The 25,210-nt window shown below is 39.0% G+C and overlaps 1 protein-coding gene across 4 annotated transcripts in view; it reads left to right on the plus strand.

The window, feature by feature from the left end:
• Window positions 1–25,210, plus strand: part of il1rapl1a (interleukin 1 receptor accessory protein-like 1a) — a 163,573-nt gene that overhangs the window by 108,288 nt on the left and 30,075 nt on the right. For all 4 annotated transcript variants that reach the window (XM_087829948.1, XM_087829945.1, XM_087829947.1 and 1 more), the window contains exon 6: window positions 4,214–4,288. In XM_087829948.1, the coding sequence (XP_087686074.1) occupies window positions 4,214–4,288 (75 nt within the window). The remainder of the gene's footprint in view (window positions 1–4,213; window positions 4,289–25,210) is intronic.

The following is a 25,210-nucleotide window of genomic DNA, read 5'->3' on the forward strand; positions in this document are numbered from 1 at the left end:
GGAGGGGGGGCACGTTTCATATCTTCTTTTTATTTTAGCTTTCTAAATTTTCCCTCTTTTGTCTTACCAGCATTACCTCTCTGTCTACAGTCCTTACCACATCTGCTTTCCCTTTTGTCTCCCATACACAGCTCGTCCTCATTTGTTTGCCCAGTGTATAATTAGCTATAGGATCACCCATTGTGTAATTATGTATAGCAGTTTGATATGTAATTAAAACTGTATCAGTATCCAGTGTCATTTGTGCTGTGTGATTACCTATTAACAGTGCAAACAGTCGTGCCTAAAAGCCCGTGACCGCCCCTCTCACAGATGTCAATGTGCTTTTCTGTCAGTATTTATGTATCAGCAGGTGTTATAGGCGAGCCAAAAATAAATACGAAATCAGAACAAATAGAGCCGATGTTTACATTTTGGTCTGTGTATCGTCACATGAGTAGTTCTTTCAGTAACTGCCGAAAATGTTAACACAAAGCTTTACTTCAGTACTTCAGTCTTGCCCAACAATTTAGTCAATGCAGCAACATTATGTCGCTCCCAAAAACAGAAAAGGCTTTTCAAACAGCTTGCTGGAAACCTCATCATAAGACGAAAAAAAGAAGTCAAGTGTGCACACTCTAAGGAAACATCTTAATGAATACACATCACTGCAGCTTTGTAAATTCACAGCAAAATAATTAGGAATTCCAGAAAAGCTGCTGGTAGTTGAAGGTATTATGTTGATTTTTTTTTCATCTGATTTAGAAAATGAAGAATTCTCTTTAGTTCATTTGATTGTACAAAATAGGCTTGATTTAGCTCTGCATCTGTGTGCAGAGTTGTTTAATATGTTCAAACATTGTGTTTTTATGTCCGACTTAACTGCAAAATGTAATACATGAATAAATACAATTAGATCACTACACATGGAGATTTACAATATAGACCAATCAGCCACAATATTAAAACAACATACCTATCAGTGAGGATGTCCTGTGGGACACAATCCAGTTTAGCCCGGAGATGCTTAATCAAGTTGGCATCTCGAGGCTTTTGAGGTCAGGTCATCATCTTGGGCTCCTTGTCATGTTCCTTGCACAATTCCTAAGCAATTTCTTTTACTGTGGGCATGGTGTTTTGCCGTTTGAGTCCACTGCACTGAGAATATGACACTGTCCTTAAGTGTGCTTGGTCTGCGATGGCATATACTTAAGTGGTACATGTCAGAAAAATCTCCACATCAATATCAAGACCGAAGATTTCCCAAAGAACATGGAGTTGCAATGAGGAGAACAATGTTATCAGTTTCACCTGTCAGTTTTAATGTTGTGGCCGATCATGTATATCAAACCTTTTTATTCCAGATAACCACATTTTTATCATTAGCATCGGGAATAATATAAACCCAGTAGAGCTCTGCACTCATCTCACTACAGAAAAAGAAATGTTAGGGGATGATATCAAACATGTCATGCTTGCTAGCAGAGAAACGTGGGTTATAATGCACTTGATATGCCACCGTTTTTTTCTCATGATGTAATGGCACAGCAACAACTAAATGTGTCAGAGTTGTGACTGATTACCAACCACACAGAACTTTCATTTGTCATAATTAGGATGGAAAGAATGTGTCCAAGACTCGAGAGTGTCCTTTTTCTACAAATATGGAAAAGAAATTGAAAAAACTTATAAAAGACTTGCATAAGATGTGGCCTTCTTCATATAGTGAATCATATAAGGCTTATATGATTTAGTGGCAAAGTGGCCACTTTCTCATTACTTTCATACCTTGTTTTAGCAAGTATCCAAAACATACAAGTTTCTTTTATATAATTTTTCAAGGGATCTTATATCTGTTTTCACTCTTGTATGCTTTTCATATAAGTTTCACACAAGACAGATACAAACTTTATAAGATTTATATATATCTCTCCATATGGGTATAAAGGGGAGCACAAACACACCTGCTAAATAATTGTTATATGTAAGTTTAAAAGTGGCTGGTCACAGATTAGCATTTGCTGTGGCCTTAAAGCAAGAATTTTCTGCACAATCCAAGTAAATTACGTTTAACATAAGGTGTGACACAATACATAATTTATGATTTGACTCACACTACATGCATTAAATAAAGCAGAATGGTGGCTTAGCATAGTGTGTAAAATGGTAGAGTCCAAGTATCTCACCTCCAGAATTCACAAAAGGTGGAAACTCAAGGTTTAGGAATGTGACCATATTGAATTACTGTAAACTAGCAAGTCTTAAACACTGAAAAATATATTGTTACCTAATCCTAAATAGTAACACATACTGTGAAATAAACTTGGAGATTTGTGAACTTCCTAACCTGTCTTCCTTCTCTCCCTGAGCCTGGTTCTGCTGGAGGTTTCTACCTGTTAAAAGGGAGTTTTTCCTTCCCACTGTCACCAAAGTGCTTGTTCATAGGGGTCATATGATTGTTGGGTTTTCTCTGTATGTATTATTGTAGGGTCTACCTTACCTTGAGGCACTGAGGTGATGTATAAATAAAATTGAATTGACTTGAACTTTACAAAAAGGATAGTTGTAGCATAGAAGAATGCATAAGAAGGTAAATGTGTATTGTCTGGAGGAGTAAGCTTCAAAGTAACCATAACTATAATGAAAAATTCCCTTCATTGTGCAATTGCCAATGACCTTTAAAGTTGTGAATTTAAACATTTTTTAACCCAGTACAAAACATCAAACTGTGTTTACTGGGCATCTCTCAGCATAATGACAATGGACATTTACATTTATAGGCATTTCTTTATGAAAAAGCAAAAAAAAAATTGTTAATGTTTGTTTTGTTTTTGTTTTGTTTTTTAGCTTTCCCCACTCCTTCATTGTGACACTTTGAAAAAAACACTAAAGAGATACGAGAAGACACAAATGAGACAAAGTGACACATGTTCTGACACACCCAAGAAAAAGGCCTTACACAGTACAAAATATATACACTATAAAATTGGTCATTCCTGCATTTTCCTTACAGATCTAGTCTTTTGAAGCTAACAAGCTACACTGCTATGCCTGTGTGAAGTTGCGTATCAGAGTTTGTGATGCAGATATTGATGCTAACTGGACTTTTTGACATTTGTGTTTACTTACTTTGCAGTGGATCTTAGGCAGGTTAGCACATAGCTGCTTTGGTAGAGGTCAAAGAGTAGCGGTTTACCTGTCAAATTAAATATTCATTTTAGGTCACACCAATGAACACATAATTCTGTGGAGGTGCTTAAGGTACCTATATATCCCTTCTTGAGTTTCAGGGTTGTATTGAGGCACAAACATATATAGCTGAAAGATTGTAGTTTCTTCATTTTAATAATATCTGGGCAGTTGATCAACCAACTGTCAGTCGATCCTGAACAATTTAATCATTGGATTGTGGTTTTTCTGATATCTATCATTCATGCATACAGATTAAATTGTGAAATGTTCTAGGCTACGTAATCATTCCATTATGATTAGTTAAACCATATAAATGAAGCCCAAGGTCGATAGGCACTTAAAAGCAATGTGGCCACAAAAAAGCAAAGAGTGAAGAAGAATGTGTATATAACACACACACACACACACACATATATATATATATATATATATATATATATATATATATATATATACACACATTATATATGTATTATATGTATATAATGTGTATATAGTATGTATATAATATATAATGTTCTTATAACATTAACTGGGGCGCCTCTGTCAGTGCGCCCCAGGGCAGCTGTGGCTACAATGTAGCTTGCCATTGGCAGTGTGTGAATGTGTGTGTGAATGGGTGAATGACTGAATGTAGTGTAAAGCGCTTTGGGGTCCTTAGGGACTGAGTAAAGCGCTATACAAATGCAGGCCATTTACCATTTACCATTTATAATGTTCTTCCCCCCCCCCCCCCCTTTTTTTTTTTTTTTTTTTTGCACAAGTCAAAATGGGATGGGCATGTACTTAATAAAAATATATAATAAATATTTTAAAAATAAATGAATTAAACAAACAGATGATAAATCTCTGTAATGGCATGGCATACAACTAAATAAAAAAAAGCTCATTCAGAAGTACTAAAAAGTGGATTCTGTTCATCTGGACGTAGCGTTTATAGTGTTTTTCCTACTGAAAACTACAGAAGTAGTTCATTAAAAAGGTGTTTGTCTGTATTTCTGCTTTATCCAAAATTAAAAAGTCCCTTTTTTTTCCTTTTCAGCTCCTTTAACGGACAAGCCGCCAAAGATCCTGTTCCCCTTGGAAAACAAGATTAGCAATATGGAGCTTCAGCTAGGTAAGACCTTTGTGGGATTTCTTTCCTCTGCACTCAGTGTTATCTCTGTCATTTTTAAATGAAAGCAAATGGATAACTGTACCAGTCCTGCCCAGCACACCTACAGGCACTGATCGCAGATTGATGATGGTTCTTTCACTTGCTGAGAAAACAGCAAAACAGGAAAAAAAAACCTGTAAAAGTGTTTGCCATATATGCTAATAGTCGCCACTAATGTCCCTTAGGCTGTTTTGTCAACAATGGAGAGCCCATATGCTGCCAGAGATCCATACACAGGCTTGCCGCATGGAGACGCAGCCACTTTCTGTTGCAGTTGTTTGTCTTCTTTGACGTGGGGTCACGATGGACCAAGCGTGTGCGCGTATGTGCATGAGGGAGTATGGTTTGGTTTCTTGTTTGTTTGTTTTTTTCTGCAGCAGCATATTGCTTGATTTCTGGGCACAGTCCGTTGTCCACATGGTGCTTGCCGCTCTATGAATGGCCAATGTGTCTGTCATGCTGAAGCCGGTCAGACAAGAGATTGGAAGAGTATTTGACAGAAAGACAGGGTGAGGACAAAGACAAAGAGTTGCGATGATTCATTGAGTGCTTGCCTTTTGTCTTCCATTTGATGCTACTGGAATGCAGGTAGTTAATTTAAAATGCCTCCACGGTTGGCTGATCAAGAGTGAAAAATTGCTGCTGTTGATAAACTGACAGGCACAGCCTCACATGTCAGCCTACTCACACCCATGCATGAACAGGTTGCACAATGTTGGCCCTTCAGCTATTTGTCTCATTTGTCTCTATCTTGATTCCAGTGAGATTGTGAGGAAAGACTTCACCCTCAAAAGTGACTCACTCATATTTATAGCCTCACGTCAGTTCCTTCTCGCATTTGCTGTGTGAGTACTGTACAGTAAGTGTGTGTGTGTGTGTGTGTGTGGGGGGGTGGGGGGGGGGGGGGGGGTGAGAGAGAGACTTTGAAAGAAAATTCTTTAAAACAAGAATGGTGTAAGTTATTGGATAACAGATTGAAATATCATGATTTTAAGCTCTGCTATGCCTTAAGCTAGAAAAGATCTGGTCCTTACTCCTATTTAATGATTCATCTCTTTGTTAATCCTTCTATGGCTGGTAAATGCATGCACCCATACCTCTTGTCTGAAATGCAGTGCAACTTTAATGTCAGAGTCACACTGGAGAAAATGGTGGTTGGAGACAGTAGTGTGACCAAACTTAGTTCAATGAACTTGAGATTTTGTTCCTTTTGTAATTGTTGCTTTGAAGACCAGGGTCACTGTAGTCTGCAACCACTAATAGCCAGTCACTGCCTTTTAGAGCAACTTTGTTTATGGGAAGCACTTCGAGGCAACTTGTGTTGTGATTCTGTGCTGTGTAAATAAAATTGAATTGAATTGAAATACTAAAAAGCCAATACGATGAAGACGGTCTGCTTTCAGTTTGCGAATGAATGGGCTCAAGTTAGTAATTGACTCCATTCAATTGTTAGTAATTACATACAATCTGTTTGCAATGATACTGCAATTAACTGTGATAAATTGTCAAATATTGCAAATATGTTGCTATCCCTGATATTCAGCGGGCAACCCGGTGGTTAGGACTGTTGCCCCACAGCAAGAAGGTCCTGAGTTCTCTAATGTCTGCACGGGTTCTCTCCAGGTTCTCCTGTCCAAACACATGCAATTATTTGGGTTAGCTTCATTGGTCATTCGAATTTGGCTCTAGGCGGAAGTGTAAACGTAAAACATCTCTGTGTAAACCCTGCAACAGTTTGGCCACCTGTCCAGAGTGTACCCTCTGGCAGCCGGGATAGGCTGAAGCCCCGGGGTGACCCCTGAATTGGATAATTGGAAGAAATGGATGGACTTTTAGAGCACAGCCAGAATCTCATGAACTTGAAATAACAATTCAGAATTTCCTCCGCAAAGAGTGCAGGAATATAATTTAACTACAAAGTAACAAAGGCACTCTGAAAGCTTGCTTTTATCTTGTTATTAAACTAGGCAAAAGCAAGGTTGCTCAACTAGTTATAAACTAACTCTAATCTATCTAGATGCACAAAATAAGGGGAAATTACTTTTAATAATATGGTAACCAAAGGTTTGGTACATCTACAAATAAATGAAAGAATAAATAGGGAACACTGTGAGGTATCTAAGCAAGACAGAGAAAACAATTAAGTCTAGTGTCTTGCGGTAAGACCTCACAGACTCCCAGAGGACTATCTAAAACAGAGAGACACTGATGTAAATATTTTACAGTGGCTCCATTTTGTGTGCAGAATAGTTGTCTCTCCCTCTAGACGAGAGTTTTTTTTTTAATTTAGTTTTATTTATTTATTCTCTTCTTCCTTAATATTTGTTGAGCCATGCCCTAAGCAGCTTTATGGGGCATTGTGGCAGATTTATGATAGCTAGAACGTGCACAGAAAGAGGCCGGTCTCTTATGGCAAGCGCAAAATAGAGAGGGAGAGGAGAAAAGACACAGGAGCCAGAGGAGGCCGGTGAATGGGCAGTAAAACCGGAGCTGTAAGCAGAGAGATAAATCTGCAACACTGCCGGGAAACACAGGCCAACTTTATCTCCTCTGCTGTTGCAACCAGTGCAGATCTTAGACATCCTACATCCCAGCTAGCTTTACACGGCGCACACGCACACACTGGCAGGCATAAATAAAACACATATGTTACATAAACTCTCACAGAAGACCTGCAGCAGAGATGTTCTGGGAAGTCTAAGAAGATGAATGTGAGAAACTCAGGCCTCAGAATCGTGATAGGCAAGCGGGGACTCAGAGACAAGACAGGATGGTTGAGAGGGAATACACACACGGGATTAGAAACTGTTTTCGTTCAAAGGGGGGTTTGTCAGATCTTCTCTCTTCAGGTTCCCTCTTCCTGGATGTTTCTGCCACTACATCCCTTTCTGCTGATGGACCGAAATCCCACAGCTACAGATTCTGTCACTCAGGACTACATACATTAAGCCCCAATTCTACCGCCAAATAGCTGTGTGTGTGTGTGTGTGTGTGCGTGCGTGTGTGTATGTGTGCGTGTGTGTGTGTTGCTCTCTTCACAAATCTCTTCTTTAGGGCATCAGGAATCCTCAGGGATATGTGACTGTGCGTCTGCTGAAAGCCGGCCTGCATCAGAAACATTACTTTTGGACAACTTGACATTTTCAGTCTGTGTATAATGTTGGATTTTTACCATTAGCCACTCAGCTATTCTTTTGCCAGATTTACTACTGTCCCCCAGTGGTGAGTTGGTGAAGTCCACTCCTATTTCTTCCAGAATTAGGAGGATGATTCATTATATTAATGGGTTTAAATCTGTGTGTAGGTGCTCGGGTTGGTGAGAGGGAAATGCACAAAATACATATACTCACAGTACAGTAATATGACACATTACACATAGCCTAGCAGAAACACACGCACACAGACTCACATGCACGTTGACTCCCTTGGGATGATTTGTCATGGAGTTCAGAGGGTGTGGGTTAAAGATTCAGCTCATGCTTACACAGCACTTTAGTGAGAGCATTTTTCTGTCTCCCCAGCTCTCCCTCTTCATCGCAACACATACAAACATGCACTTGCAAATATTCAAACAACCCGGCACTACTTGAGGTGGATAGGTCACACACACGCTTGCAGCGCAGACCTCTGCAACCGTGGGATAATTGTAACTGATAGAGGATTTTACTATCCCCCAAAGCCAGCAGATGGGTGCACTCGGGTGGAAAGGAATTAGAATCCATTATTTCAGAGAGCAGGAACCAACAGCAGAGGATGGGCAACAAGAGGGAGAAGGCTCTTCTACCTACTTCATTTAAACAGAGACGAGTCTACACACACGCACGCACATCCATGCACCTGTACGTGTGCACACATCTTCTCACACTGTACACCCTCAGGGGTGTTTAGAGCTGTAATAGACTGACACTCAAAACGCTGACGTTCCCAATTTAGCAAGTAATTCAGCAATGCAATTTTGAAAAGCTCAAAGAAGAAGCCAGTGTGGATGTTCAGCTTCTTTCATGACCTTTTGGAAACAGCTGGTTATGTTTAGTTTGAATGCACTGAGTGAAATAGATACATCATGTTTTGTTATTGTGAGCTGAGAAAGAACTGAGGGTAAATATTAATCTTGATCCCATTTTAGCTCGTGTACTGCTGTTGACGTGGCCATAAAACACATGATCAGGCATTCAGCTTGCCTGCATTTGTAATACTGAACTGTGATTATACAGGTTACCCTTCCAGATTCCACTAGTTCAACAAACAGCACCACTATTCATACATTTCATAGCTGCTTACCCAATTTAGGGTCATGGAGGGCTGGAGCGCATCCAAGCTGTCATGTGGCAAGAGGTGGGTATGGTTTGAACAAAGCTATTGCAGGTCTCCATCGCAGGTCCTGCATTTTAATTTATGTACCAAAAACCAAAGCACACCTGTCCACTTTAGCCCAGAGGGTGCAGTGTCTGCAAGTTTTTTCAATAATGTAATATTTTGGTCAGGCCACAAGACAATTATCTTCAGTTCAGTCCATATTTTAATGAGGTGGGCCCTAGCAGAAATAAAGTTGTGTTTTCTGGATCTCTCAAGCTTAAATGATTTGCTCATCATTCCATGTACACATTTTACACAGTATCCTTAATCTTTGGGAAGCAGGGTTGTAAAGCAAACAATGAAGTCATCAGAAATGTGACCGATTTCCAAAAACCCCCAAAGAAAATCACATATTGGGTCGTGATAGATTAAATATTCATGTTGAGATACACTTTAGAGCAAAAGTATATAACAATGGATAGAGGGAAACAAAATTTATCAAACCTTTTAGGGCTAGATTGAACGCTCAAAGTTAAAATGATGTTCCAAAAAAATGTTAGTTTTTTCTTTAATGTCTTTATATATAAAACATAACATATAGCATCTTTTTCCTCCGAGTTCATGCCTTATCTCATCCGTGTTCTTGCTCATCTCTCCCTTCCATCTATGTCTATTTCTACATCTTTTCATCCATTACATCTCTTCTGTTCTCGCGGTGTCACCTGTTGACCTCTGCTTGCTTGGAGATTTGAGGATTGTACAGAACTCCACATTAGTGAGGACATTCTTAAGCTTCGACACCTAGCCTTGACAACAAACATGCCGCTTTTCCTCGGAGAGGGTGAAATTGAAGTTGACATTGCTCTGGAGAGTTACTGGAGGTCAAAGGAGATTCACTTCATTAAATTACTTTCTGTCTGTCTGCTTCTTTTTTTGTCTGTGTCTTACAAACACACACATACACACACTTTAATTTCCGGACTTAAATGATACATCTTTGACAGTTTTCTCGCTCCCTTTTGCCTCTGTTCATGCCACTTTTCTGATTTTCAGCTCCAGCATTCACGATCACCCGACATGTTGTTATGTGTTTCAATTGCATCGCTATAATAATGCAAAGAAGAAGTATTGAAATCTTTTAACTAATTTAAAGTAAAAAACTGAATTAAATTCTTTAATTCTATTTTTGAAGTGTAAAATATTGTTATTAAAATACATTTACATTAAGAGTAGTCTTTATAATGAACCACTTCAGAATGATGTATATTTTATTATAATTCCTGTACCATTTGTGGGTAGATTACTTTAACTTTTTCACCTGATGAAGTAATAATTTTTTGAATTTCCCTAGAGATCAATAAAGTCGTCCTAATCTCATCTTATTTACAGAAAATAACATTACATTTGGTAAAAACTGCATTTATTGTATCTAGAGTAACTATAGTTATCAAATAAATGCAGTGAAGAAAAAAAGGGGTTGCAATCCTCCTGAAATGATGTGTGAGTAGACATACAGTAGCAGCAGAAAAGCAAATGCTCGTGTAAATAAATCAAAACTCTTAAGTGCAGCTTTTGAGTAAAGAAAAGGACTATGCAGCACTTTCTAAAGATGTCCATTTGGTTATGTTAATGTTGTGTGATAAATGATGTATTTATATTACAGCACAGAGATAAAAATCACACACTGAGAGCCCTTAAAGGTCACCCCGCAGATATGTCATTATATTTGGTTGTAGCCCCACAGTGACCCAGTGTTAAGTAACCCATGGTGACCGGTATGGTAAGTAGTGTGTCAGCGAAACAAAGCTGAATGTTTAAGTGTGTGAACGGTCGTCATTAATCACCAAGTCTGGGGCACAGAGCAGGAGACTGCAGTATGATAAATGAACTAACTGCTTCTCTCATGCCTAACCGTAAAGGGAGAGGGAGGGAGGAAAGCAGACAAACGCGAAACTGTACAGAGACGTAGCACAACACAACACCCTACTGTGCATCGTACACGGGCGTTTGTTTGCTGCTGACTTTAAATTGCTCACCACGGCTGAAGTGAGGCCAAGAGATGCGAGAAAGGTGTGGGCACTCTCTTGATTCATACTCGGCTGCTGAGGTACCAATCTCAGCAGCTAATTCAGCATGCTGAATTGGTGTGAGAAGAGGCTATCTGACCGCCTGCCTATTTAATGCAGTGCCCCCTTAATTTTGTATTCTCTTTCTATGATGGTAGAAGAGCATGAAACAGCTCTTTTAATCAATAGTTTTCTCAGGTCAGGTCCTACCTAGGCTGGCTGCACTGGAGTGTTTCATTATGTAACACCATATATACCCATCCAAAATGTGCAGACTGAACTGTATTTTCTGAAAGCGTGACTGTATATAGGGGATAGGCATATGAAGAGTGCATGGATGTGTCTCGGCAAGTGTGATTGTCTGTGTGAAAGGGATTCTTCTGCTGCACTGATCTGTGACCTCAGCAGAGCATGGTAACCTTGTGATTCATAAATCACTTTTGTGTGAGAACACTGCCCCTCAGGTTCTCAGTCAGATCTCTACCTTGCTTGTCACAATCAATTTCAAAACACCAACGTGACGATGGTTAAAACACTCACCTGAAGGCTTCAAGTCCAACTGTTATATATAGCTTACGAGACAAAATAAAAGCAAATACAAATATGACCTCACTAGAGTCCATCTGTTATGCATTACTCAAAATATACGATATAGTAATGGTTGTGTGAACCTTAATAATAAGGCAAAATATGGCTGTGAAAAGAGTTTTGGCTCGATCGCTTAGGTGTGTTTGTCTGTGTTACTTTCTGGAGCAGAATACACAAACTAGCGTGTTATTTTCTGTTACTTTCACCATGTGCTTTCACGTCAGCTGACAGGTGACCCTCTGTTGTGGTCTTGTAAAGCACTACTTAGAAGACGTGAGGCATTGTGACTTGACGCTTCAGTCAGCTTTAGTTTCAACTCGGCGTGCCACGTCCACCGGGTCTAGCCCTGACATGAGCCACAGATTGCCTTCACTGCCTGCCGTGAGCTCAACTTTCTGCTTACTGTCAGTGTGCGTATTCACTCAGGCAGTCAGTCATGTGTTTGTGTTTGTGCATGTGTGCCTGCTAGGACTAAAGCACAGTCATTATCCAGGCAATCCCAAGCACTCGTGCTAAGTCAGTCACGAGTAAGAGTTTCTCCACATTTAAGCCCAAAGATGTCTTTAAAGAGAGACTATTTAGATAATGGTAGCTTTTACCTCATCGGGCTGCTGATGCTCAAGTTCAGTGACAGGTAATCAAAGGAAAGAAGCACCCCACTCATCCCGGCATCACTCTGTATTTGACACAACAAGGGTAGACAGGGTGAGGAGGCAGACATAATAAGACCTGTCTCCTTATTAGAGGGTCTCTTCTTTCAGAAATTGCCCTTTCATCCTCTTCCAGTCACTGCCTCCTCTATTTGGTCAAAGCACCAATGGCAAGGTCAGGGGGCACAATGTAAGAGAGGAACTTGAAATACAGACTACATCAACAAAATGTGACTGAAAAAGAATTAGCCCGAAAGAAACTGATGTAGGCTAACAAGAAAAGATGGAGCAAGGATGAAGTAGTGGAGGAAAAAAAAAATAATGACAAGGATGGGGAGAGATAGGCGGGGGGCAGTGGGGAGGGAGCTGGCACTGGAATGACATGCATGAACAGCAAAGCGAGCAGGGGAAAAGGCGGCTTTGCCATTCACTTTGAAGCTTGCTCCACTTCTGTCTCTGTTATGTAACAGAAAAATGAAGAAAAACAAGTGCCAAAAAACTAGGCAGGGTGTTGAGAGAGGGAGGGAAAAAAAGACGAAGAAGGCAAGACAGAACTTCTAAACTTCAGCGCTCTGATGTTTCCGGCAGGCGAGTGGCTGTATTCGGACAATGGGGTTAGTCACCGTGCTGCACCAAGCCTTGGTGTTGAGTGAGGGGTAAAAGAGTTAGCAGAAAAAGAGGGAGATCAGTCGGTGGTGTGAAGAGAGACAAGAGAGGAGGCTTGAGAAGAGGCGGTCGGACAGAAAACGATAAGGAGGGAGAGGAGAGAAAGAGGAGGAGGTATAAACAGAAAGCAGAGGAGAAGGACCACACTGAGCGTTTCAACCCGAGAGATCTAGCTACAGTAACTCTCTTTCTTCTTCTTCTGTGTTTCTGTGTTACATAAGCAGATCTCTTTGGAGACCATATGAGGCACTTCACGTATGTCTGTTCTCTGTTAACTAAAGAAGACCTCTGGCTGGAGGCCACAACTTCACCCGGCAATCAGGAGCAGTTTTGCACTTTAGCTAACACCTTTTTACCAGCTCCAGTTTTGCTTTTTTATGACAATCAATCTTCATGATGTCACCATCGCCCACGGCAGTGAATGTTGCTATGGAGATCAGTAGATCTGCACTGAACTACTGCCTTAGGGAGAGCGTATGCAGGCTTACATTAGTGCATGCGTTCGTGTGTGCGCGCGTCTTGTGTTTGTGCGTGTGTGCATCTAACTGTCTGTGCACACACGGTTCATCTTTAATTGCCATCTGCAATCTGTATCCTGAACACAGTCAGTAATTCAAGAGGCCCAGCATGTGGTAAATAGCTGAGACTCATTTACAAGTGTGTTAATGGACTTTCTCTGTCTCTGTCTTTCGGGTGTCCCTTTCTCTTTTTCTCTCCACAGTCACACATGCAGCTCAAAATATATTACAGAGCGTCAGAACGAATGCGTTATAAAAGTGGTTTGTGTATGATTTGCATAATTTTATGAATAAACACATAGTCAGATAATTATCTTCGATTTTTCCATTACCATAAACACTGTCAGACTGATTGTAATTGGCTTGTTTTATTCTGTAAAATTGGCATTAACGGGTGCTAGCCGGTGCTAGTCTGGAGAGGTGGGGGAAAATTAGGGCAGAGTACAGTCAGCTAAAATTTACTATGGCTATTCTTGCTACTGTTCAGGGAAGTGTCTAATATGAAATTGAAGTTTGTAAATTTGAAATAAAAAAAACTGACAAATCTTTTTTTAACTGTAATTTATCCATTCATGGGATGAGACTGAGCCTCATTTCCTTTAACTATTTTAGCCTGCTCTTGCCTTCTTTTCTGCACTTTCCTCCTCCCAGATTCTCTTCTTCCTGCCTTAACTGCTCCCTTCAACCTCTGAAAAGTGTTATTAGTATTAAACAATGGAAGAATAGGCATGCTAAGTAGTAGCTTTACTTTCCTTAATAACCACCCTCTATGGTAATAATTGCCCCCTTTGAAACAAAAGGAAAAATTCTTCTTGCGTTACTAGGCAGTTAGCATGCAGCTGCAACTGTTTTATGTATTTGTGGGGGTGCCTGTTTACTGTTGCATACTGTATATAGCACATCATTAAAGATATCACACTTTTTTACTCACACTCTTTTTTGTTGTTAGCGTTGTTATCCTCTTCGAATTGGAATTCTTCCAATTAGCATTCAGTATGTTATAAATCTGACAAAATACCAAGAACAACAGTGTACTAGTCTTAGTTGCGTAATAACCAGGCCTGACAATGAACATAATATAAGTTTCCTGGCCTGCAATTTTTCATTTTTTATTATAGCGTCAAGTTGTTTTGTTTTGTTTTACTTTAAACTTTTTTAATAGTCAAGACATGTGTTCTTTAATTTCTTATAGAGTTATTCTATCCCATGCTGCCAGCATTAGATCCTATTGTTTATTGTAGAAACAGCTTGTTTTAACACTATAACAGCTTGTTATAGTCCTACTAGATTTTTGTTGTCTGTCTGAACTGTGGTTTCTGTTATTCATGCACCTATTTACTGTGTCATTACATAGCTTCAGCTTTTTTTTCTATATAATGTGTGGCTTGCAGTTATTGTAAAGCTAACAACTTTGCACTGCTGGTTTGCTACCTGCTAATAACCTTTTTGACCTCTTCTTACTTAATTTCTTCTCCACTCAGTGGTTTTTCTAATCGCATGCGCTGCCCTATTAGAGATAACATGACCTTTTATGTGTTGGCAGTTTCCTGTGTGACCTTTAAGAATAAGGCAGACTGAGACCAGATGTGGATCGAGTGGAACGTAATGTGTAGCTAAAGTGGATTCCATCACTGATTCAGCCAAAATAGGCCATTACAACATTTTGTCCTCAACTGTAAAATGAGAAAATTAGTCACCTTTACGTACGTGCAAGTGTAGCCAAGCGTACAAGGACTTCTCTGGCCTCATCTCTTGTTCCCTTTAGTAGAACAGGCCCACCTGATCAGGCCTTGTTTCCCAAGTAATCTGTCACTTTCACTGTTTTGCGGTGTTCCTCCTCATCACTTTCTTTACCCCTCATTGGTTTTGAACTCCTGTATCTGTTTTCTATCTCTGGTGCCATCACTCTTTAGTTTATCTTTTTCTTTTGTGAGTCCTGTTCTTAAAGGAAATTTGTGAATTGATTTTTCCCCCACACTGTAATCAATCAAATCAACAGAATCGACTGTAATCTGAAACAAATGTTTGGAAATGCTCATTATTTGTAACTCATAGTTAGTTATCCTTTGTTTTTCACCCCTCTTTCATATAATATTCTCAAGGACTGAGTAAATAATATTAAAAGTACTTTGGTAAGAAGCATAGGTTTTTGACTTTTTGCACACATCTTTTTGCGATTATAGTTAATATTCAGTAGCTGGTTAGAAATAGCAGCGAAAAAGCTCAATTTCAATATATATGAGCACTGCATCCACACAGTGCTATCAAATGGTGTCTTTCCCTCAATCAGGCTCCCTGTTTCTTTGTGAATGTGGTTGCTCAAGCATGCACTAATGTTATTTCCAGCAGAACAACAGTATTCCCTTTCGGCTTTAACTCTGTTTGGGAAACATATAACTTTTCCATTACTTAAATTCCCCATGCTCTGCAGGTAGCTTGGCTTTTCACCTGTGCGAATGAACAGCATGCACACGCACTGGTGAACAAACAAAATACATACACGCAAGCATGTAATTGAGCAAAACTGCCGTGCATGATTGCAGAATTGTATTGTAGATTTACATTCACCCTTTTCTATGTGTGTGGAGGTCTTTTCTGAAGTTCATCCCACATATATTTTTACCTGATAGTGTGTCCCTAGTGAACAATTCAGGCTCTCAATGTATAGGTAAAACCATAATATATTTCCAACCCTAAAAGGTAGATTTTTGGACAGTGACAGAATTTACAAAATGTGTGATTTTACCTCTGTACACCACCACCACAGTGGATCTTAAATCAAACAGCAAATGTGTGATTGAGGTACAGACTTTGAGCTTTAATTCAAGGGATTTAACAGAAGTACCGGATTAACTGTTGAGGAATTAAAGCCATTTTTCATACCCAATCCCCCATTTTCAGAGACGGAGAAGTAATTGGAAGTTGACTGAGAAGTAGTTCCTGTTCCCTCATTAGTCCATGACAAATTAAGCATATTGAAAGATGTGGAGCTGATTCCAAGTACTAAACTTCCATTTGGAGCTCTCAATATGAGGTCTAAATAGATGTCAGTGCAAATGAAGAGTGCCATCATTAGGCAAAAAATACATCAATAAAATAGAAATAAACCAATCAAAGAGACTGCAGAAATTGTAGCAGTGACTAAATCTACAATCCAGTACATTTTTTTAATGCACTCACCAGCTCAGTAACACCAAAGATACCTGAACAAGCAAAGAAGAAAGCTGAACTATATATTACAGAATTCCTTCTTTGGTTAAGAAAAATCCATTCAAGTTAGGAACACCGTTGAGGAGGCTGCTGCATCACTGTCAAAGTCTAAAAGTCAAGACATAGCTTCATGGATTAAAACACAGTGTTTACAACATGATGCAAACCACTGGTTACGCTCAAGAAGAGGAAGGCAAGATTAGACATTTCATGACAAGATGTTGTCTGTGATCCCAAATTACTTTTTACTTTTGTGTTTCTATGTCATTTGCCTTCTGGCCTGTGTGTGTCTTTCATATTCAGTGTTATTGTACAGCACTTTGGTCAGCCCTGTTGTTGTTTTTAAAAGTGCGTTATAAATAAACTAGGATGGCAGGGTCTCAGTTCCCCCTTACGTCATCCTGATGCAGGTGAGGGCCAGTTCCTCTGATATTGCATCTTGGCTTCTACTTTCTGGGCGTTACTTTTTGCAGAAGAAGGAATCCACCTGGGACTGTAGCTGGCTTTGTTTTTCTCTTTAAAAAATATTCACATAAATAAGTGGTCTTGTCCCGGACTAATCAGATACAGTATTAAAAGAAAGCTTAAAATGATTCTTAAACTGGGACACAAAAGTTGTTTTACATACACTATGATAATGAATACACACAGATTTAAAAAGTAATCTTGCTGGGTGCAGTTCTACAATGTATAATTTTCCCTTTAATTGTTCCAGTTTTGCCAAAGTGATGTGTTTGTCTTTCTGGGAATGATAATGACATGACTGAAAAGTACCAAGTTGGTAATGATAGAGAAGTTCCAGTCGTGCAGTGATAATCACTTCTACAGGATTAAGTCCTGACCCACATCAGCTGAGCATATTAGCATTCTGAGAGAGCACTGCGGCAAGATTCCATACCAAGTAAATCCCTGCAGTTCATAGGATGGGAAAGAGGAAGGAAACATAGGACTGGTGGACAGGAAAGCAGCAAAACAGACTGAATATGTGTGAAAGGCTGCTTCTTTCTTGTGTCAGGATTTCCACGTTTGCTGCATGCATGTTTTGTGGCGTGCATTATAAGATCCTTCTCTCTGCAAGCCTGTGTTTGAAACCGCATGCTAGGAACTGATTTGCATCTTCTCCACTGAAAGAAATGTAAGTGACATTCCCTGCACCACAGCTACACTGGGCGGCTGATATTAAAGTTCCACTGAACTTTATGTAATTTTATTGATTTTCTTTCTTTTTAAAGCCACTGGCATTTCAATGCAGATGGGCCTGCACTGCCCGGAGCACAAATCACAAAAACACAAACACATAAGCAGAGGTTTTATGCTCTCCTTATTGCACACAAGAAGTGCCTCTAACCATTTCTTTTTTTTAAATCGAGTGAAGATCCTGCTTCATGGTACTTTTCACCTGTTTCTATTTTCAATGATGGTAGACTCTTTGATCTATGATATTGTCTGAAGTTTCAAATGCTAAAACGCCTCCAGTTGTCATTTGCGTGATGGAGGATTTGAAAGTGCAGCATCTTCAAATAATTACGAAGTTTAGCGAGCAGCTTTTTAGTGGGCCTCCGTCTTAAATCTTTCACTCAGATTTACATTTGCTGTGGGTGTGAGCAAGCAGCAGATGGTTTGTTGGAAATAATGACAACATTGAACGACTGGCCCACTCAAAACTATTAAGGGCAAATTGTTTTGGTTTTTTTGTTGTTGTTGTTTATTCCATCGAGAGTTTAATCATTTTGACCATCGCTGCAGTCAGTTCTGATAATGAAACAAAAAACTTAATGAATTGTGAAAGCGACAGATATAGCATCAAACCTACACAACCTTAGAATTGTTTAGCCTCAGTTCTAACCTTTTCTAAAGATAGGAAACATGCCGCAGCATTTCATTGTCTTTTCTTCTTCTTTTGTTTTTTTTGTCCTTGTGCATGTTCTAGGCCTTCATGAATGTGCAGCACCCACAGATTTCTAACATTTTCTTAACAGCGGTAATGACATTGTTTGATAGAGTGACAAGAGCTCATGCATTGGACACAAGCCAGAAGTGGTTACAAACATTTGATCTAACTATGGTGCAAGCCATCTTTTAGGACTCACCTCCTGATTTGGACTGAATATAAGGGTTCATATACATCGACATTAAGGATTACAATTAATAAAGATGTATAGAGCTTTAATCAGTGGACTTCAGCAGTCAGTCTTTATATTAACAGGAGAAGAAAAGACACATTAACCATATTTTCTGTAAAGCACTGTTTCACTGAAACGACACTGCAGACTAGAGTGTCTGCTAAGAGTAGTATCCAGAAATTAACCTGTTCCCAGTGTCTTATTTATTATTCATATTATTTCATGTGAATACCTGGGTCGACCATGCATTTTGCAGACCAGCATCATACACAAACTTTACGTCCTGTGCTTTCTTTTTAAACATCCTTTTGACTTTCGATGTCCCATTCCCAGCTCCGCCTTAATTCCTCTTACATTTTCTTTTACTTTTTCCCCCACAGTACTACAAACAAAATTGTGTGCACTCATGAATAACGAAGGTACAACAGGTCATCCATCACGCAGATCTGCATTGCAGTGGTTGTTGCTAAACTTCTGGGGTGACTCATTTGGAATCAAAGAAACTTTGCCTTATAAATCAGTGAGTACTTACTTCATAAATGTAGGTAATTAAAGTTAAATAACTTAAAAATTTAAAAAAAACTTCCTTTAGCAATTTGAAGCAAATCACACAGTGCAAATTCTCCAAAACTATCATTCAGATTTCTACATTATAAATAGTGTTACACAAAAAAGTTAATTAATAATGTGCTTAATTATTCTTGCTCGGCTCTATATTATTATTTTTTAAAAATATGAAATACAAAATTCCATCTCAATAAAAAGGTTGAAGTATATGTCTACCTCTTAACAATATTTCCCTACCTGATAAAAAAAATATATATTATTCAGTTCTATTCTAGCTTACTTTACCACTATTAATTACTTCATATTATATAAATATTAAATATAATATAATATATAATATTAAAATATTATATTACATACACTTGTATTGTAAGTGTATTTACCTTATTACTAAATAGTTTTCCAAGTTGTGACATTATTTGGTTTAGCAGCATTCAGAGACGACAGGTTAATGTTGGACGACATTTGCAATAACATTTGGGTTAATGTTGGAAAAACAACAACATAATATTGTTTGAATACTGGTAAACAGATTGCAGATTTCCAATCACTCTGGACCTTTTCTGAATAAACCAAGCCATGAGTTTTTATTAACAGTAAAGCTCACGGCCTCATTTAAAATGCTCTATTCACTATAAAAAAAACCCCAAAGGTATTTAAAAAAAAACAAATATATTTGGGGAAAAGCTTATAAAATATCCAGTAAATGAACAATGTTTTGGATGTTTTAATCATATATGCTGTTTAAAATAGTTGCGTGTAAAGTTAATTTGTTAAATAAATGGTTAGCATTAGCCACCGATATCAGAACAAAGGTATCAAAAGCACCTGAGCTGCAAATTACACACACGCAGTAAGTAACAGTTGATTTGTTGCCACATGATCCCAGAACAAAAACAAATCTGTTTGCTCGCTTTGCTGTTTGGCAAAAAAAAAATCTACATTTTTTTGATTATGTGTTTGTTTATGACTGGCTGACTGTTTGGAGAAAAATGGATGCTGGTTCATAGCAAAAACTTTGTGATATACAAACTATGTGTTGAATTTTTCTTTGGAAAAGCATTTATATGGGTGTTGAATACAAAACAAATGACTTTTTTGTTTGACAGCATACAGTAAAAATGATGACAGCTTCCCAGCTTTAACGACTCCAATCCGTTAACTAGAGTCATTGCACATAAAAACAATTAAAAAGCTTAACTATATTATATTTAGTGTATTTCATTGGGCTGTGGCACTGCATTCTCATTATTGTTAGGTCGGCTGCTTGACCTTTGTGCTGAGCATCTTCATGACAATTAAAATCCATATGTAGTTAGCAAATATTTAGATCATATAACATGACTGTCTTAGAGTTAAAACATCATATTCACATAGTCAGGAAACAGATGAGTATCACTGTTAGATTAATAGAAAGAAAGGTGCTTTTTAAATAAAGATTTTGTTGATGTGAGCATGAATTGCACTTGCTAACTGTGGTGTAATGTATTTAATCTAAATATAACCGGAACGTGGGTAATTTCTGATTAACAGCCCTACTTTAAGCCAGATTTTAGAAATATAGGACACGATGTTAATCTGCGTTGTCTATTTTATGCATTGTAAATTTGTATCTTTATGAAATAAACAGTTGTTCCAAGCACATGCAGAGCATGAACACATGCAATATGCTGTTTAGTTTGCTTAACCAGTTGACCTAATTTACACGCATTTATTTGCATGCGGATGAGCACTCATGCAAGCAAACAATGTTCATTTTTTGGTGATAATTGAAAGACTTTTTTTTTCCCCCAGATTGTGGATAAGCAAAGTGCACTTTGCAGTTACTATAGAAACCGGATCCCAGTTGCATTCTTCAAAAGTATTGATCCCCAAGGACCTAAAAAGTGAAAATAGGATATCATGCAATGTGTTTAGATGCCTTCCAAACAAAGTCCTGGCAAGGACTTGTAGTTTGGATTGTCGAGAGAATAATCTGTTAGATTTCTGACAGTGAACAAGTGACATTGTTACAGTTAAAGGTTGTGGTCAAATTGACAGAAACTGAAGAAGAATGACTGATGAGCCATCAAGACAAGGATTTATGCAGTGCAAGTCATTTAATCTCTTTTAGAGAAAAGGAGGCACTGATTGATGCTGTGCTCACCCCATCGCGTGATGGAGCATGTGTATTCTTGTAGGTAGACACACACACACGCACATGCAAATACACACACAAATCAAACCCATCCTGCCTCTCACAGGAAATCATTGCAGTAATTAACGTCCTAGCGCGCTCCCTCATTGCGATTCTGATTGGCTGAAAGTCATCCTAAGAAGCAGCTCGGCATAGATCCCTCAGGTATTTTGCAAGAGTGAAATTATCCCAGTGCTTGCCAAGTACCATGGGACACCATCAGCCTGTGTTAGTGTGTAAACATTTCTGTTTTCCCCAGTGCCCCTGTCCCAGTGTCTCCAGCCCACATGGCACAAGTCATTTGTCAGCCTTGATTTAGATTTCTCAACACATAGGTCTCCTGCGGCCGAAGCTCAATCTGCGCTCCTACTCAAAAGCCCAAAATTTACCGGACATGGTCTTGGCGAGGCAGGGGAGGGTTGGTGTGAAGAACTGGATGATGAGTCATAAATTGAAAAATAGAAAAAGAGTGGACAATCGAGAGAAGCGTGAGGTGGGGAAATAAACAAAGAAAGTGAGGAGGGGTAGTGAAGTCTGTGAGGTGGTTTTGACTCAAGTGGTACGTTGAGATTTTAGGGTTAGGCTACAAAATGAGAGGGTGAGAAAGAGTATGGAGTGCTAGAGGTGTGATAAGAGGCACAGGTGTGGAAGTGACGAGAGGAGGGCACCGCTTTGTTATAGGAAGGAGTGTGTGTGTGCGTGAATGTATATTTGTGGATGTGTGTGGATGTGCTTTGACGGGTGCATAAAAAGAGGGGAGGTAAAGGGAAAATGGGATTTTGGTGATGCTGAGAAGATGAGTGAAAGCTTTAGAAGAAAACTCAGAGAAAGACTACAAAAGAATGACATACAGAAGGTTTATCTCTTCATGAAGTGGACATGTGGGATCTCTAGAAATGAAATAAAAGAAATAGTATTAACCTCTTTTTGTGTCAAGGCAACAAACCCTTTTTTTTCTATAGCAACATTACAAAGCTTTGATTTCCTAACTAGCTTCAGCTTATCTGATATAGCAGCAGATGTTCTTGGGGATCATTACATTATTCTGTTTTACTGTGTTCAGCTATAATTAAAACAAAAATTTAAAATGGAAATTTGGAGAATGCATAAATACCTCCGGGTCTTTTATCTGTTATTCTTGCTATGAATGTTGATTTCATGACATTTGTGTGAATAAAACGTGACCAAAAAAAAGTGGGTATTTTCAGAGTGGATCAGTGAAAGTACTTTTATGTTTATGGCCTGTTTCAGGTTTTTGGAAATGTGTTATATTTCTTTTTGCAGGTGTATAATCTGCATGCTTTTGTTTGAGTTCACAACGCTATACTGAAAATCATTCGCACCTGGTCATATGATTGCATCTGCAGAAAAGAGTGAACTCTCCTTACCATGTGGTCAGCACAAAGTTGCATATCTGCAACTGCTAAAAATAATTTGTCTTACTTTTATGGACTCTGAACAATTACAGTCACTTTCTTCTCTACCCTGCTTTTGTTTTAGGATGTGTGCGTCTTGAAAATATGGTATAATGGTGTACTTTCTTGGTTTGCTGAATAGCCTGAGAGTCCTAATAGAGTTGTTTCTAACTCAGTGACCTTTTCTGTATATGTCCTGCTACCCACTGAAAAATCCACTGCTGCATTACTGTGGACTTTGGTGAAGAGGCACTTAACATTGCATCTATTCCCCGACTTTGGTGTTCCACTTGTCTCTTCAAAATCCCTAAAAGCAATCAGGACTCAGCACAGCAAACCTTAAATTTAAATTTAGGCTTCAATTTGTTTGATAATTGCTGTTAAAATAAAACTTTACACTGTTGCAGAATTGTTCTTTTTTCTGCAGTTCATCCATATTTTGTTTTTTCTTGTTTTAACTCATTAACACGTGCCTTTCCTGTCTCATTAATACCTCCGCAGGTTTACTACCCTTCCCACGCACACAGACTTTTATCCCCCGCACCCTCCACACACACACACACTTGTCTGAACTTTAAACTACTGTATGACACCTGCTGTGTTACAGATTATTTCTTACAGCTCTCATTAATTCCAAACAGAGCTCTTATAGCTGGTTTGTATGACAGTAGAATAATCATATTTTGCAATCATTTCACACGCCTTGATGATTCTTAGTGAGCTTTCTCAAAGCCCAGACAGCCTTTAACTTAAAACATATTTTAAAAAATGTGATCATATAAAAATTAAACTTTCTTTAGTCTGTTTAAAATACATTTTTATACATTCTAAACTTTCTTGAGGCAGTGCTTTGTATTTTAGGCTGGATATATGGATGTCAGTAAGGGAATAGAGGGCTTTTCTGTTGACATAAGTTGGATGACACAAATGTTTGAATAGGATTTGATAAAGTCACTTGGGATACGGTTGGTTAACAGTGATGGTCTGTGCTGGTGTGACCTAACCTTGGCTACTGAGCTCCGGTTTTAATTGAGTTACTCAGACTCCGGTTGGTATTCCGGTCAGTGGGTCAGTGCCTGCAGCCAGGCCCCTCTTGTGCCGTTTGTTAAAGTGATGTTCTTCGTCAAGTGTTCAAATCACACCATTTAATTGGCCTCCAGTTCCCTGGATAGGAGCCAATTACAGATCCCTCTATATTTGACTTTGTATCTCTGTGCTTGTCCATTAGCTGCAAAGTTCTTCTATCATTTTCCTCCCTGCCCCTTTCTTCCTTTTGTTTCTTTACATTATTGTCGTCCCCACACCTTCAATTTTATTTTTCAAAATAAACGGCAAAGTGGGAAAAAAAGCTTTCTCGAGGTTCCTAGAAGGCAGTTTATGACACCCACTGACACTGAATGAAAATTGCATTTATTTTGGTCTCTTTTTGACTATAAAAGGAGATTTTACATGAACTCAGATTAGTAGGAAAAGTGATTCCAAAAACCCTCTGGCGCAAAATTGAAAGGGGAGATGTGGGGCCGTAAGAAATAATAAGACATGGGTAATAAAGACACTTTGTGAGAAAGCAATTCAAAATCGAGTGTGCAGAAAGGTTAGAAGACCAAAGGTTCGAAACGTGGGTGAGTCGGCGTGTTTTGTGAAATTTTATTTCTGTTCCCACGGTGGACAGTTTCATACTGGATGATCAGAACGTTGAAAAAGCTGATTTTTGAGAAAAAGTTGGGGCATGAGCACTTGTTGCCACACTGATCCCTCATTCAGTGTGAATTTGGAGAAAGATAAAAGAACATTTATTAAGTTTGCTATCACATAATCATATAATCCCCCACAGTGCCTCTTGTGGTATAATGGGCCTCTGTGTTTCCCTTCCTCGGACAGAGCACCTATTATGTCATCAAAAAGGGACGCTTAGCAGACGAAAGGGGAGATGAAAGCGAGGGCACCAACTACCTGTTCACAAAGGCCGTAATTTTTACCGGTAATTAAAGGCTTACATTTCCCTGATGGATCGTCGGGGGGCCACAGAACAAACGAGGAGAAAGAGCAACAGAGAGGGAAAGACGCAGGATTCTCCTCTGTTAAAAGCTCTCAGGCTTGTAATGGTAATTAAGGGCTTGTCTCTGGAGAGGGCACGATATTAAAGCTGCAGAGAAGCTGAGGTGGCGGAGGGGGTGGGCCCTAACTCTTTTATGTTCTCATTGCCCTTACTCATTCCTCCACTTATCCTGCCCCAAATCCTCCAATCCATCTTTTTACTGTACTTCTCACCCCTCGATATCCCCCGCCTCACACCGACTTCCGCAATGCAGAGCAAAAGTAATCAGTTCAGCCAACGTCATCGTTCCACATCAGCTCACCAGTGTGCTACGAACAAAAAGCCACATCTTTACATTCAGTGGAGCTTTTTTCACAGATTCCAAGATGTTCGAAAAGCTGCACAAACAAGCGGAGGACTTTTCAGTTTGTCAGGAGTCAGAATTTTGTTTTGACCCTCCTCCAAGCAGAGCCAGCTTTGATTGCTGCTCACTGTCAATATATTCACCAGGATCCTGATGTCATTACAGTACGTATCTTTACTGTATTCTCTGTCCTGACTGAGCCTGCT

The sequence above is a fragment of the Neolamprologus brichardi genome, chromosome 16 (genome assembly GCF_056152115.1).
Source record: "Neolamprologus brichardi isolate AB-2024 chromosome 16, ASM5615211v1, whole genome shotgun sequence".
NCBI lineage: Eukaryota > Metazoa > Chordata > Actinopteri > Cichliformes > Cichlidae > Neolamprologus > Neolamprologus brichardi.